General features: G+C 36.7%; 1 protein-coding gene across 3 annotated transcripts in view; it reads right to left on the reverse strand.

Annotated features, from left to right (window-relative positions):
- Positions 1-17,381, reverse strand: part of PCCA (propionyl-CoA carboxylase subunit alpha) — a 273,781-nt gene that overhangs the window by 132,229 nt on the left and 124,171 nt on the right. For all 3 annotated transcript variants that reach the window (XM_085057123.1, XM_085057133.1, XM_085057141.1), the window contains one exon: positions 7,045-7,155. In XM_085057123.1, the coding sequence (XP_084913249.1) occupies positions 7,045-7,155 (111 nt within the window). The remainder of the gene's footprint in view (positions 1-7,044; positions 7,156-17,381) is intronic.

Below are 17,381 nucleotides of genomic sequence, written 5' to 3' on the forward strand. Positions count from 1 at the left end.
ATATTCTGGCTGAATGTTACTGCAACTTCCTTTGCTCAGTGTTTATTTTTTTTATCTGCCTTGAAATGGAAACTGTCTTCAACAAAGACATGCAGAAATACAAATGCTGAAAGGCTGAGAACCTGGCTTCAGAAACAAATTTGACCTTTCCTTTGCCAGTTACTAGAAAAACTCATTGTGAGGCAAAATTGAAAAAACACTGAACTTTTGTACTATTTGTACATACACACACATGTGTATATACATAAGCCTTATGCAATTACGCATTTCAATAATATCAACTATCTGGATCCGAAATGTGCCAATTTTCCAATTGTTTACACACAGTGAAGAAACTCTGAGATCACTTTTTCAAAACACTGAATCTAAAATTGATGATTTGTTTCCATGTCTCAGCTAAAGGCACATCAGGAATCTGCCCTAAAGCCTTTGCTTTTCAGTCCCCCTGCCCAACACTCATGACAAGACTGTGTGACCAAAACTGCATGTTCCACTTGCTCCAGCACACACTGTTAGTACCAACTCAAATAAGGGAACAAGGTAAAACCAAAAAGATCCTATTTCAAAGGTTTTATCCCATGACCTCCATCTTGGATGAAGTAACTGCTTTTGCACTTGCTGTGCCACTATTTTCTTCCTGTATCTTCATTAAAAAACAAAAACAAACTCTGAACAGCGAACAAAGGTCAGCAAGTTGAAACAGGTTAACAACTGATCAAGACTCACACTCATTGCTTCATTACTACCAACAGGAAAAAACATTTATTCATTTCTCACTGTTTACACCAGTTGTCTCACATATGTGGTAAGCAGAAAACCAGTTATGACTGTAGTATCCAGTGAGGGATTTCTGGGAGATAATATAAACTGCCAAAAGGAACATACCAAAATTAGATTTTGGTCTCTGGCAATAAACATACAACCATACCATGGAATGTCCTTAACGTAACTTTGGAGGCATACCTCAGAACTTTGATTAAAGGCTGCTTCCTAAGGACAGCAATTTACCTATATTACGCAGGACAGACTGCTGTCAGTACTGCCTTAGTTCCCTGAACTCCAGTCCCATTTTCCTTGCTGTCTGCTTTTACTTTGCTGCTATGCAAATTCTAAATAGTTTTGAATTCTAAATAGTTTTGAAGTCAAACTTACAATTAAATTACTATATTGGAAATACACAAATGTTTTAGAGAGTAATACCTTTGTTTCCCTTCAAGTGTTATTTCACTTCAGAAACTACTTCTCAGGATTTCAGTGGGGTATCTTGAGGTATAAGTCAATATTCACCATCAGTAAAGATATAACAACGCAGCCTTTCACATTCACCATACAGATCAATTTGAAGAGTAACAAAGCTACCTCTGGAGCAGCTGTCCAAATGCTTCCTTGAAAGGGAGTGAAATGAGTAAGTAGCAAAGGTCCCCCAGCTTCCAATATAGGAAGTTACACATTGTTCTTCCTTGCTTTTATCTCTGCAGATTCCCAGCCTACACAGAAATTTCATCTCCACCATAAAATGTGGAACTGGCAGCTCCCAAATCTCTCTGCTTAACCTGGGATATACTTCTGCATTATCACTGAATTATCTGTTGAATTGCATAAGGTGAATGCAAAACAGAAAGAATGGTTACAAAATTAAGGCACAATGAAAGGAGTGGAAGCACTGTTGCTTATATTATTTAAAACTAGACTGCACACGTCTATTACTACTAAATGGCAGAATCCTGGTTGGAAGGTAGACAAGGGAAAAAAAGCATTTCTCTCTCATTTCCCTGATGTTATGATTGCTTAAATCAATATTATCCCAGTATCCCCCAAGCTGAGTCAAAAAGGCTCATGCAATTACTTTACATAACCAACTTCAAATTAAATTACATAAAAGGTCATTTTCCCCATAACAGTCTCATTTGCATTTTGTCCTAGAAATGTGTTTCCCACTATCAATTACAGGGAAAAAAACAAAACAAAACAAACAAGCCCTGGTTATGTGCCCCAGTCAGTTATTTAATACTTGAAGAGTGTTTTCCGATTGGGAAGAATAAAAATTAAAACCATAATGGGTAAGAAAAAGTGTAATGCATAATTCAGATCAATAACCAATGCAGACAATGTTTATAACATTCCTAGGTTCTGTTGTAGCTCAAGTTTTTCCCAGTGGATTTTCAAGCTAACCATTATAGATGGCACATATACCAAGCAGGCTGAGGCAGAAAACAAAACTGAATGTTATTAAAGGGTTTAATTTCTTGTGAAGTCGAACAGAGCTTTGTTCCACCCAAACAGTCATGGTAAAAGACAGGCAAACATTGCATAAGCAATTTCAAACCACTCAGACTAGTGAAGAAGTGTGTCTCAGAGAACTCATGACCACTTCTAAGATGGATCCTATAACATACAGAAAGGAAGCCTCTATTATTTTGAATTAAAAAGGAAATAGTGACAGACCAAGAAGTGTCTTTTTGGCCCCACCTGCCAAAAAGAAACTATTAAGTCAAACTTTCTAATCCAGTACTTTATAAAGTTAAAACTAATACTAGATTCCAATGCAGAGAAAATGAATGGAATTAGCAGCAAGCATCCTCCACCTTCTAACAGTGACAGACAGGGGAAGCTGCATTCCCCTCTCCAACGAATAGCAAAAGCCTCCAGACTTAAATTTAAAAAGTTGTATCTGCAGTCCCATTTCACCTAAAAAGCACTTTTGCTCATAACAGAATCATGGAATGACTGAGGTTGAAGGAACCTTGAAAGGTCCTTAGTTTATTCAGTGTGTCCCCACTCCCCACCAAGCAATCTCAACATCAAATTCAGAACAGGTTGCTCAGAGGTTTGCGCAGTGAGACCTTTAAAATCTCCACTCTATGACTGCCGACTCTTGCTGTACAACTCATGGAAGAGCCTAGCTGCATATTCTTGGGAACCCCTCCTGAGGTCCTAGAAGGCTGTCATGAGGTCCACCCGAAGCTTTCTTGCTTACAGGCAAAACAAGACTGGTTCTCCAGTTTCTCCTTCCAGGTGGTCTGTTCCAACCCCAGCAGCATCCTTGTGGCTCTTCACTAGACTTTCTCAACTTTATTGCCATCTGTCTTACATGCATGAGGGGGTTAAAACTGGACACAGTATTCCAGAGGTGTTTTAATAATGTTAAGCAGAGTAATCATTTCATCTGCCCTACAAAATTATAATAAATACAACATATCTAAAAGCCTTCACCTCATACACAGTCTCTAGAGACAATATGTCATTTCAGGAGAGAAGTGCTTCCTTTTTATTCTTTTCTGTACTAGAAGTATAAAGGATTGTCCAACAGAATTTCTGTTCTTCCTCTTGACTCAAATGAGATAAACTTGCTAGAACAGGAAAATTAAATTATTCCTTTTCTTTTTTTTCCCCTCTTGTATTTTGGGATGACTTTCGACATAATCTCTTGGAAAATGCCACATCTTTCATTGGCACAGGATATGGCTCCCAAAGAGACTGACCATGTATTTGAGACATAATTTAATAACCAGGAAGAGTGGAATATCAAGGAAAAACAAGAACTCAATATTAAAAAAGAAAACCAGGAAAAGATTAACTGCAAAACAGCCTGAACTGCCATCAATACTCCCATGAACAAGGTACTAACCTAAGGATCCTTGAGTTTAATTTGTTTTCTGTGCACAACTTCTCTTGGATCTTTGTGAAAATAGAGATACACTTTCTGTGTCGATAAAATAGGGACCATACACAGTAAATTTCTTTCTCATTAGGCAGGTTAGGAAGTACAGAGGCTTCCCAGGCTGTCTGGAAGCTGTAGAGGGATGGTGGATCTGACTCCTGTGTGCTTGGCAGACATTTCTATTCAGGAAGCAAAGTGCTTGCAGGCCACACTAAGACAGGTGTATCTGTGTCACCTGACCTAACTGGTGTTCTTGCACCCACCACGAGATCCACACGCCTCCCAAAACATGCATGTGAGCTCAGAGCAACAACCCACTCCAGCTCACCTACTGCCTGCCATCCATCCGTTCTTCCCTCACATGGTCAAAAAAGGCCATGACAGCAGCTGCTTTCCCACACTAATCATACCCTGCATAAGGTTACTTTTGGCACAGCTATTATTTTAAAATAACTTGCAATAAATAAACTTTTTTTGGTAGTGAATGTCTACTTTAAGAGGGGAAGAAAGAGTTAAACTCTAAGCATGAAAATTACTAAACATGCCCATTCTATATGTAATTGGAAGAGGGCATCACACAGGTCAATGGAAAAGTAGCCAGGATATGTCTAATAATTCATTTTTTCTTAACTTAGAGTAAAGGTCTTCTAATAAAGGATTTATAATGGCACTCTTAAAAATGAGACTGGAAAAAAATGCACCACTTATTTTACTCTTAAGTAAGACACAAGTTAATATTTATACTTGAAGAAAAATGCACTTAAGAAATGGGCCAGTATTTCATGCAGTCACCAGAGAGAACATAGCTGACATCCATTACTTATCATCAGTGTAGATCACCAGTGGCAATTGTGCAGTTTACAAAAGAAATACAATGGATTGAGCCTGAGCATTAACATAACACGCATCTCTATTGAAATATTTCTATTTCTTAAGTTTTCCGTATTTAAAACACTTCTGGTATGGATTCCTACTGTTAACAACAGCACATATTTCTACGTATTTCCAAATCCATGTTGGCTATATATTGCTCCTATTTTTCAGATTGTCACAGCTCTTTTTTTTACAGCTATTCATGTTCTATAAGCAATATAAAGATGTATGAAGCTACTTAATTTTGAAATCCTCCTAGCAAAGTTTACCCTAGGTATTTATATTAGAAAGTTACTTGAAGAGATTAAAGAAATTGCAGATAAGTTGATTTTGTCTTTGCTTCTCTTGCTGAGCTTCTACCTGTCATCTGCTCACCATCCTAGCTTGCCTTCAACAGTTCCCATTTGAGTCCTTGAATTTGAAGAAATATTTTCCAATGGATACTTAAAAGATGATCCTCAAATTCAAGCCATCAATTTGTTTTTTAAAGCACGAAGGGTTTGTTCCAGTGCAAACCACAACACTAAAAGCACTCTCAGTTACTTTGGTGAGCTTTTAATCAGTATTCATGGGTAAGTTGATCTGAAGTACAATGCAATAATACACTCCTTTATCATTAAGAAGGCTATTGTATGCTTGTGTTTGATACATAGAAGGAGATGAACAGGACTTTTCATACAGCAGGAGCAAAGTCTAGGAACTTCATCTGTGCCAGTCATTAGTTTCTATTATGAATCATCACAATATCTTATGTCTTCCGGTGTCCAGCACAAAAGCGCATCTTTAAGAATCTGTTAATACAATACTACTATTTGGTTTATGTTTTTATTGTTTCCAGTTGTGTGCCAGGTGAGGTTGCCTTCTCACAATATGGTATAGGGACTCTAACTTTTTCCATCCTTGCCTTTTTCCTCCATTCCCCTCTCCCTGTTCCCAGTCTGCCGCTCACTTTGTGTATCTATTGAAGTTCACCAGATTCCTTCACAAGCTATGTCACACCCAGGAACTAAAAAAAAAGACTACCCCAATAGAAGCAGCAAAAGTGAAAATAATGCAGGTTTCATGGTGATTTAGAGATCTGCATCTACTCTGAAAAAGGACTGAATAGTCCCAGAAACAGAGACACAACATTCTGTATTTAATCTCATAGGGAAGGGAGAGAGACCAGCTACAGCAGCACCAAGACTTCAAGAGCAGATGATCAGAGTACCCTGGAATCTCTGCTGGATGAAAGCCAGCTGAGTTACCTAAAGATTAGCTAAATACCCCCTACCAAAGACAACAAAGGAATTTTTCAGCTTGAAGCATCACAAGCCCACTGCCACTCAAGGTGGCTAACACCTGTTCCCATGGTCTCAGTCAGGAGCCAGTAACAAGCAGGATGCATTGATCCCACATGTAGGACTGTAACACACACAGAGTTGTCAATTACATCATGATATCAAGTGGTTCTGGTGCAACGAATAGTCATCCACAAACTCACACACTGAGTCCTGAGGTAAGAAAAATCTGTTCTGCTCCTTAATGAGACTAGAATTTGGTAAGGTGCCAGTCATGTCCAGTCTGGCAGTGCTGCCTCCAAAGCGGGATGAGGATCCTGCCACATTGGATTAATGATGAATGGGGGAAAAGGAATCTCCATGGGATTAATAAAGGACCCATGAATGATGAACTATAAACACTATCTTTTTTTAATAAGGAAGATGTTCTGACTGATGAATGCCAGCTGAGGTGAGACACCTGTATGGAACAACTGAGTCTCTGACCACACAGGCCAAGAAATCATCTACAACAAATTGGCTAAGAGAGATGATAACCTTTTAAAATCTGATCCTTGTGAAAGGAAACTAATCTACTTGTTTACTTACATTTTTCTACCAACCATTGTTAAACATTTTTGAAATTGAGTCACTTGAGATGTTGTAGAGAAATATATGTATTTATGTTTATTTTAACCTAGTGTATGAGTTAGCAATTTCAAGATGATGGCCATTACTGTGTGTAATGAGTATTAAGAGCAGGGAACTGAAATACTGATAAAATGCCAGATCCTCCAGACATGGCTACAGTCAAAACAAAAGGTGCCAAAAGGCAATTCTAAAGGTGCTACACCAACTTACTGAAGAAGCAACAGTGCTGAGTAAAAAGAAATCTGACTATAGTCAACAGTAGAACTACTGTCTGTGATGAAGCACAATAGGATAGCAGAATTGAATTGATGTTTATTTTACATATTTTGTATTACCTACAAATGTTTTTTCTTGACTTTGGCTGTATTTCATTTACTATTTTGTCACTAGCACTATGTATTTTGCCTTTTTGAAAATAAATAAAATTAACTATTTCAACTTTATGCATTATTCAAAACTCTAATCGTGTATGCACAGATATATTTCAGGAAAAAATAAAGACTGGGGAACATGTCGGTCTAAAAATAAAAAGGAATAATAAAAAGGAATAATAAAAAACAACACCACTCAAGAAAAGAAATATTTCCAAATAGAACATACCTTTAAACCCATCAGGATACACTTCAGGAAGGAATTTAGTGCTGATGTCTCCTTGAACAAAGCGTGGATGGATGATCACTTCTCGCAGTAAAGAAATATTGTGAGCCACACCTGAAAACAAAAATCAAATCAATACAGAATCTGGTAACATTAATCACAAATTACAGTAGGAAATAACTTACAAAAATATGAGCTCCTGTCTTTCTGAGATAAATACTTGTTCACAATTTGGATACCATAGTACTGATGTAATCAATGCAGATTTACCAGTTTTGTTTCACTCCTGCCTCAAGACACACACTTTTAAACACTCAGTTTAATTGTAATGCAAACAATCTCAATTTTCACCTCATCAAGCCTAATTTAAGCATCTAGTTGAGTTAAGGACAGCAAGCACAAGCAAGAGCCTTTTGGTTCAGTTCTAGAAGATGTAGGCAAGACCAGAGCCATCTCCTTGAAAATGACAGATTAGCCATGACAGTAAATATTAGCTCAATTCCGTTGAATCCTGAATGGAAGATATGCACCATGTTACATCCCAATCACAGTAATGCAGTAAAAAGTTTTACCACTTAACATACAATTTCACAACAATTTTATCATTTGTAATGCATAAGAGACTGTGTAATTTACAAAATAAAGAAATTTATTGCTTCCTCCATATGTACTTTTATCCAGCCTTGCCTGGTCAATTCTTTTATTGAATTTTTATGCCCTGGTTCCCCTTTAGCACCACTTTATGACCCTGTTAGGCATATAGCCCACAAAATTATTTATTTAATTAAAAAATGACTTATTACAGAACCTTTAGAGCCATCTTTGTCCTTTATTTGAATGTTATGCAACTTTATATTTTCTGCATTTCTTCATCTCTTTTCATTCCACTTCTCAGCCTGTCTCCTCCATCTCCTAAATTACTTTATTTTTAATTGAGTAACTTCTTTGTAACTAAGTTAGTGACTTAATGCTGACTGCACTTTGCCAGAAGTACTTGCACTTTAGCACTGAATATGATGGTCACTAAAAGTCATTTCACTGAGATATTAAATACAAGAAAGTCCTTGTAAAACTTGGGAGAGGAAAGGTGGTGCAAAAAAAATCCTTGAAAAAAACCTTCATAGATCATTTAAATTATCTTCTCCTTACTGCAATCAATTTTCAAAAAGAAGTTACTTCCTTTTTTGAGTAGCATACAGGTCATCTCTGGAAAGTTTAAGACTACAGGTCAGAAAACCATCATCTTCGTCTCCACTCTTCTCAATTTTGGAAAGAGATCAAACAAAATCTGAAGAGCCACAAGAGTTCAATCCCAATATGACTACACACAGCAACACTAGCTCATAAACATTAATATTTCTTAAGAGAAGCTGAAATAGACATGCAGTTCAGGAGCATTGCAGGTGTTGATTTATTCCAGGTATGGATAAATGAGGAAGCTGCTATAGGAAAGAGGTTATCCAGTCTCAGCTGTGCACATTCTTACCCCTCTAGAAATACAAAGTAATTAACATTCTTTTATTAGTGTCAGAGGAACAGGTAACTCCAAATCACATTGTGTTTGCCACGTCACAAACTCTGGCTTTAGCACACCATTAAGTATAAAATGCAGAACACATCACAACACATCACAAAACAGTTTATATCAAAAATTTGTCTGGGTATCCATATCTCTAGCAAAGCATAAAATTATGTACTTCAATTTCAGATATGTTTAGTCACAAGTTATTAGGATTGTGATGATATGATCACAATTAAAGATGACATGGCTCAATTATTTGCACTTTTTCTCTAAGAGCTTTAGTTAAAATAATAACTAAAAAGAATTCTGTGTAAACCCAGGTATTTCAGCTGTAAATTAAGCTACTTGGATTTTTTCCATTGTTGAGATCTCACCAAAGCAAAGACACTAGCAGTGCAGAGAATGCAAATTGCAGTGGCTACAGGAGATTCTTTTACACTCCTTTTTCTTCTGTGTTTTTCCAGTTTAGAAGCAGGAACAACATACTTGTTATTTTATATGCAGACCAGTTCAAACACTTTCAAAGCTTTTTTCCCCTACTAGTCTGCTGCTGGTGTGAATTTTCAGGCTCTCTGTGTGGCCGTCACTGAAAACACTTTCAACACACCGAGTCAGACTCAGCCTCATTGAATCATGAAGTCACAGCTTTAAAGACTAGTTCGTGAGCCATTAAGTAGCACATGACACAACCAGTTCGATGATGACATGACAGAAATTTGTCCATTTGATAAAAAGAAGATCCTTGCTGCATGCAACCTAAATAATCATTCACAGACCCTGATTTCATAAACACTAAATGAAAGTCACACTGCATCTCCATTGAACAAAAGAATTAGAAATCTTATGTTAAATGACCATATCTTGGAAATAAATCATTTCTGTCTTTGGCTGCTACAAATTCCCTCCAAAATTTTCAAATTGAATAGTAAGTTGAAATATCCCAGAGACTTCATCTATTAAGTACAGTATCAGGACTATAATTAGAAGACAAAGAGGAGTTCTTCAATGCTGCCCAATTCTGAATCCAGGATTTAAACATGCTACAATGTGTAACCAGATCATCTCACATTTTTCTTTCCTGAAGTGCTATAAGATCCCTGGTGAGATGATGGCTGATGACAGATGACAGAGCTTAGTGTCTCAACTGACTGCCCCAAAAGACCTAAAATAAAAAAAATACTATGAGTATTCTTAATTATTCCTAACTCATGCACATCTGAAAAACATGAGGCTTCTGCAATGTTTTAAACTACAAAATTCCTTTAATAAATTCAATAGAGCAGACAAGCCTAGGTGTTTGGGAAGCAATATAAATGTATTTTACATACACAAATTAAAAATTTAATACACAAGTTTCCCTTTAGAGTATCATGAAAGGCTATCTTTATCAGTGCCTGTGATCAATATGTGAGCAATGACTGCATGGCTGATCTGCTTCTCAAGACTGAATTGATACTTTTAGTGAAGTACCAAATCATATAGCTTTAAAAAAAAATTACTAGTGTAATGCTTCAGAAGTCTAGAAGTTTCAGATTTGCAATTTAGCGTGACCTCTGTCAAAGTTCATAAGGTCTCCATCTGGGTGTGAGTAACTACTAGGCTACAGAAATATGGACCCCTAGAGCAGCTTGCTCCTGACTACCTGCTGCTTCCAAAACACTGGCCAGACATTAGCCTCACACTCTCACAGGATCAAACAGAGGCTAACAGGCAGTGCTTATTTCATGCAAAGTTAGACACTAAACTGAAGTATATTGTATTTATGTTGCAGCGGTTTTCAGAGCATTTTTCTTTTTCTTGACCAGATCTGCAGACTGCCAGGAACAAAATCATATTTGTTAGCCTGACAAGCCATGACATTTTCAACAAACAAACAAAATTCTGAACTATGTCAATTTATTTCTCCTCCAGAAAACAAAATTTCACTTCAGCATCATGATTTTTACATTAAGGCCGATGCAGAACTGCAGTTACAGTTATATTCTTCTTTCCTTTAACTCAAAATATAATAGAATATAATAATCAGTGTTCTTTGTACCTCTATTTTTTTTCATTTAACTTGGCTGTAGTCTTCATACAATATTACATCAGTAGAAGCTCAATTTAAGGTATGCTTCTTCAGTTTCAATTTTTACACATTATTTTCCAGAATATATTTGTACAAGAAAGCAGACTACCATTTAAATTCAGAAGCACTAATAAAATTTTTTAAACTACGTATTCATATGCTTTATATAGAACACATATTCCTGAGGTTCCATTAATTTTCCAGCTAAATTGTCATTATTGCCTAATGAATACATGAACACACTAAATAATCACACTGTTCACCAGAGCTTATTAGCAACCCCTGTATGAAGAAGCCCTCATTTAAAAAAAAAATTAAATTATAATCAGAAGAAAGTATTCCCCATACTGCCTGTCTCTGTCTTGCCTCCTTCCCTTCTTCATTCTCTGCCTTAAAAACTCTGCTAACTACACCAGACTTCTCATTAACTTACATACTGTAGCCTAACTTCTAACCCATCCGCACAAGAAAGCGCAAAGATAATAAAATGCATTTTATACAAAACTATTTTATAACAGGTTTTTGAAGGGGATATCACACCACATTTTTACTCACTAAAAATCAGAACTCGGAATGCCAAGGCACAAAATCAGAGGCAATGTTTTCACTCTAAATATTTACTGACACTAAACATATTCAGTGTTGATTAGCCTTTTTACAGTATTAAGCTTCTGTCATCTTGATGCCTGCAAATACAAATTTGCGTTTATCCATGTAAACTTAATTGGAGTCCTACATGCCCCTCTGTAGATAAGCAGTTGAACAGACTTAACTCGCTGATAATTTCAAATTGTGCTAAGTGGAACAGAAAGAACTTTATCTGCGTACTTATTGACTGCAAAACCAACATGTGGAGTACAGGACTAGAGTTTTCTCTTTTTAACAAGCTAGCAAAGCTAAACTATCACCCAACAATTTAAATGCTGAATAAGAATAAATGTGATGAAGCTTAGGAGGTATCGCAGTTATTTCTCTAAAGAAAATACAAAAAAAATTAACTAAGCTCTTCACTGAGCATTATAAAACACTGATTATGCCACTGTTCACTTAAAACAAGAATATTATCGGATTTGCACAGACTATGAACTTTCAACACATGAACTCCTCAAGTCTGTGATTACTACCCAGCAAGCTTCCATGTTCATAATTCCAAACCTTTTCATAATAATCTCTAAAATCCTCAACATCCAACTTTTTAATTGTCTTTCAAAGCTTGTGTTTTGCAACAACTCACTTGAGAGCTAGCTATCTGCCTACAAAGTCCCATCCCAAAAGCAAGCAAGAAAGGCTTTTTTAGCTTTTAATTTTAACACATAAAGATCCACATAAAATTCTCACATGGGAGTAGTACACCACTGACCCTCAGAGCTGAACACGTATTCCAATTAAAAACAATAATTCTTTCAGATACAAAAGTTCTTTCAGTTTGGAGCTCACTGAACTCACATACCAGGATAAAGGGGGAAAGCAAGGGAGGTAAAAGGAGAAAACATATGGTAATAAACTGTAAAATCATAAGTTCAGACTCAAACTACTGCATGTAGTTCTGAACTTCTTAGTGAGAGTAAGAGGACCATTATTTATGGTATTAGGAAACACATATGAATGCTTGAATCAGTAAAATAATTGGAAGCAGACTCTAAGCAGGCTTTGTCAAGAACAAGTGAAAGAAAATGAAAGGCCATTCTGACATCATCCTCTCCTGAGATATCCCTTTACTCTAAAGATGGGGAATAGAACACTAGGACAACTTTATATCTAGAGAAATAGTAGCACTTGTTTTTCTATGCCTTGTCAACTGGGCACATTATGCTTTTTGTTTTTCACTGCCGCAACTCTTTCTCCTTAATAAAAGGGAGAAAAAAAAACCATACAAACATACAAAAAACTTATCTGACCAAAAAGAGGTACCTTATTTTAATTTCCCCTTCTGCACCAATAACATTAACTTCCTCTTTTACCTGATCAGCCTGTACTTCAATTGCCCTTCTCTCTTTCTTCTCCACAGGACAGCAGTAGTCTAACCCTTCCTGAACTACATGCCTCAACATTTCACTGACAAGCTGCCATTCCCACTCCCTGCCTTGTGACTGCCTTAAGAAAAGGAGAGAAGAAACAGGAGCAGCATCTGAGCTGCAAGCTGATGCTACTAAGCATTCTGAAATGATCCCTTCTGAAATGATCCCTTCTAGTGATTTTTAACTAAGTTTGTTTCCTTCCCTTCTCCAGTTTTGGTTTCCACATCAATACACTTGGGAATCTGCTGGTCCCTGTTGCAAGGTATGAGAACTCAAATACTCTTACAGAACTATCAGTCTGTTACCTCTGCTATGCAAAAGTTGTACGACCTGTTGAAGCATTTTTTAAAAGCACAACCAAAAAAAACAAAAGCTCATTTCATTTAAGAACAGACACTATACACTCTTTTTGCAGGGAAATAGGCTTCCTACATACGAAGATTGTTTTTTTTCACAACACCAGTGAGAGCATTTGCAGGGGATCAGAATACAGGAGAGTCTAAACCTTACATGTATACTGTCATTGAGAAGTATCTTTTAAGTTAAAACAAAACAACTCAGTAATTTGTGATGTTTAGATCTAAATTAAAGTTTACTGTGAAAAGATTTGTACCTGAAATTAACTTATTTGAAATATATTATAAAATACTAGAATTCAATTTGGGTGTTTTTTCTTATGCTCTAGGGTGACCCTGCTTCAGCAGAGAGGTTGGACCACATGATCCACTATGATCCCTTCCAGTCTCACTCATTCTGTGATTCTTGGAAAGCCAAGGACTTCTCACAACACTAAGTACAGCTCTCCTTTTTCCCCCCAATCAGTGTGTTTACAGTTGCAAAAGTTCAAGACAAGAGATTCTGCTACCACTATTCTCCACTCATATTAGAAAGTTAATTTCAACATTTCTCCTCCCCTTAAACATTCACCACAGTTATTTAACACTTTCCTGTTTTCTATTTTATGTTTGCTTGTTCACCTCACGCTGGAAGTCTCCCCCACCCCCCAGCTGCTGACTCCCTTATTTCCTCCTCATTTCTACTCCTTCTTGCTCTATCTCCTGCTTACTCTTTCCTCAGATGCTCCTTTTTCCACTATTCTTTCTCCCAAATGGTCTACTACATTCCTCTCCTCACACAGCAAGCAGGATCTCAACAGGGAAGGGTTGATTTTCTATTTAAAAAAAAAATCAATTTACTGGATCAAATTTCAAGTTAAATTTCAAGTTACTGCTTTACTTTTGAATTCACATCAAAGATAAAAAGTAAGCAGAGGTCAAAGGAAAGATTATGGGAATCCCTGCACTCAAAGATATGAGCTATCTAGTCAGACCTCTAGTGAATTGATAACATGTTCTACTTGCTGCATAAATATTTCTTTTATTTAAATGCATAAAAATAACCTTCATAACACAACAACAAAAAACAAAACCCCACTAAACACACACACCAAAAAAAAAAGTTCCTGAAAAAAGTACTATAAGAGACAGAGACAAACTATTAACAAAAGTGCATGCTCAAAGGAAATAAATCACGCCTTATTCCAAAGAGCAACAGTACCTCTGTGCTTGACTGGAATCTTGAACTTTTCACTATTCACAAATTCTCCAGTAAACACCACACAAAACACAAAGTGTCTCTCCTTGAGATGAATCTGGGTTGGACCTTTAATCATCCCTGAACTATATAGCAAGACTCAAGAGATAAAAATGTTACCTAATTAGACCCTTTGTCATTCAGAAGCCTCAGCTGAGATTCTGAATTCAGTTCAGTTCTCAGTGGAGGAGTCAGTTCCTGTCAGAATAATTTAGACTGTAAAGAATTTCAAGAGATCATTTAATCCACAACTCAAAGAAACGCTATCCTAGACTTTCATCTGCTCCCACGAACAACAATGGAGATATTACACAGGAAAAAGATGGAGATTACATTCCCATGATCACATTGACTCTATCCTGACTCAGTCTTGAGTTAGTCATACTCAGCATCTACCAATTAACAGACTGTAAAATTTTGTTTTTCACTGTGTACAAGTTGTCCTCAGCCCAAATTCTAATAAAATATTAATGCAACAGGCATTTTCAGAGCACAGCATTGTTGCAAATATCCCGATTTGCTTTATTCAATATTTTTAATGAAGATACTGCTATTACAGGCACTATATGATGCAGCCTTGGTTGCTTATGGTATTACTTCATCAAATTCTGCCAATGTCTGCTTTCTTTGCAAATATTGGACTATTTTTTAAATGTCATTATTTTAATTTCCTTCCTGATCTTGTCAGGCAGATTTAACTGGGAAGGACACCTAAACCATGAAGTCGAGGACAGGTAGAATTCAGTCCAAAAAAACAACTCAATGAAGACTATAGTCAGGGGACTTATTCCCTGTAAATAGAATGGAGCTAAAAAGGAACGGGTAACTTGTGAATATCCCAAAGCCACAGCAGTAGAAACTGAATGTTTTCCCACATAGCCAATAAACAAGGAGCAGCAGAGTAAATCCCTGCCCTTCACACTGCCTACATGCCTCAACCCAGCCTGGATGAGTCACCTCCTGAAGGGTCACCGTGCTACTTCAGTCCTGGATTCTCTGCCGGGACTGCCATGAACAACATCATACAGTGGCATTTGCTCCAAAAAGACATTTGTCTTCTAGGAACTGGATAAAAACCACTGATTTCACGCAGGTCAGCAAGCAACCATCAAAATAGTAGTGACTAAAATTCCTTACCGACTTTTGTCTGCTTTGAACTGGTGACACAGAAGTGATGGGGAAGACTCCATCCTCCATTAGCAGTCCCTAAGCTACCTATTAGATGGTCCTTGACCTGTTTCCCAGTCACCCTACATCCCATTCCCACCCTATGTGAGTGAACAAGAATCTTTGTTTACAGAAATTGTAATCCTTGGGATTTTAAATCTAAAATTCTCACAATGTGTATCATCACTACAACCGACACTGACAAAGCTGACTTTGCTTATCTAAAATGCTTTGCAACTCAGAAGAGTTTCTTTGTTACTTACAGGGGAAACATAGTGTCTTTAAAACACAATGCAAACATAAATGGTGCTTCCCAGGAAAACACAGGGACAACGGGGCTATGTTGAGAAATAAGAAGCCCACTATTCAGGAAGACTAGTAATCTCTAAGTAGTTATGTACAAGCTATTCAAACATAAAACCAAGTAACTTCAAAAAAATTATTTTGTATCTTTTACTAACAAAAACTCCCGTATGGAAAAGACTTTGTGATACACTTAACATAAGATCAAGGTAGTTTATTCTGTTACATAGGAACCCGACATTTTAAAGCAAAAATATACACAATCATTTGGGGGAAAAAAACAACAAAGGAGATTTGCACGTCAGATTGGACAGTTTCTACTAACTACCCTACCAAGAATCATTCACACCAGGCAAGAGAAGAGATACTTTAATATCCACAAATGTTCCGTTTTAAATAAACACTGAGAAACTACCAGCTGTGTAAAACTACACAAAAATCCTGGTGCTTTTCAAATGGAAACCCTGGCCATTGCAACTAAAAACGTATTCTGAAAATTCATCGACTTTTGAAATCTGTAGTACATTTGAGCGGTTTGCAATACTTTAAAAAAATTCCCCCTGTAGTTCATTAATTACCTTTTTAAATGTTTTTCATAGACTTAGAGCTTTCTCAGACAGAAATACTACAGAGACATCAGACATGATGATTACATAGATACATGCATACTAGTAAAAAGACTATAAAAACCTCCAGAATACAAATTAGCACTTTTCAGGTGTAAGGTATCATATCCTTTACAAGAATTTATAATCTGAGGAATTGTCATAAGGTACATAAACATCTGTATAAAACACCTAAGCACAAACAATCAATTTCCATCCCACATTATAGCACACATACTTGAAATATTCTCATTACATATAATACTCTTAGCATCACTTGCTATCAATACAACTGAGTGTGAATCCCGGGACTGTCTCCATTAAAAACAACAGCAACAAATCCCACCTCACATCAATCTAACTATAGCAGTATAAATTTCTCTCTCATATAAATTTACTCAGCTGCTGTACAGCAGGGGTTTACATCAGCACATTGCACTGCCATAGTCTAATGGCTCAAGTTGCACCAATATAAATCCATGTTAGAGTTAGCAGTTCATTTACTAATGGCTAATCCTACCATGTATCTAGCTACACTGTGGTACAGAATGTTCATTTTCCCCTAAATAGATAAATCTTTTGAGCCTGACATGGCATCTCTACCATTCAGAAGCCCAGCATTAAAGCCAAACCAAGTTTTATGGAAACTTCACAGAAATTTTTACTTTTCTTATCCTGAGTTGTCCTTCCTATTTTCCATAACGCACAGAGGAAGACTTAAAGATTTCTCCCACACAAAACATGACCTCCCTCACTGAAACTTAAAAAGAGTAAAAGTGGTTAGGGCTGATTTACCCCTGCTGCTTGGAAAGCCTGGAAGAATGGCTGCATCTCCTAAGCAATCAGAGAGCAAGAGCTGAAACACATACTGATCAACAGCTCACATCTGTATCTGCCCAAACATAAACAATTACCTTGAAAATAAGAGAAATATATATATATATATACACACATATATATATATTGCATTCTGATAATATTTAATTGTGATCAATGTATTAAACTCTTATAAAATGGCAATTAATTTAAATTCCTTGCAGTGCAGTGGCCTTTTTTTCCCCTCT

The sequence above is a fragment of the Lichenostomus cassidix genome, chromosome 1 (assembly GCF_008360975.1).
Source record: "Lichenostomus cassidix isolate B80296 chromosome 1, HeHo_3.0, whole genome shotgun sequence".
In the NCBI taxonomy this organism is placed as follows: domain Eukaryota; kingdom Metazoa; phylum Chordata; class Aves; order Passeriformes; family Meliphagidae; genus Lichenostomus; species Lichenostomus cassidix.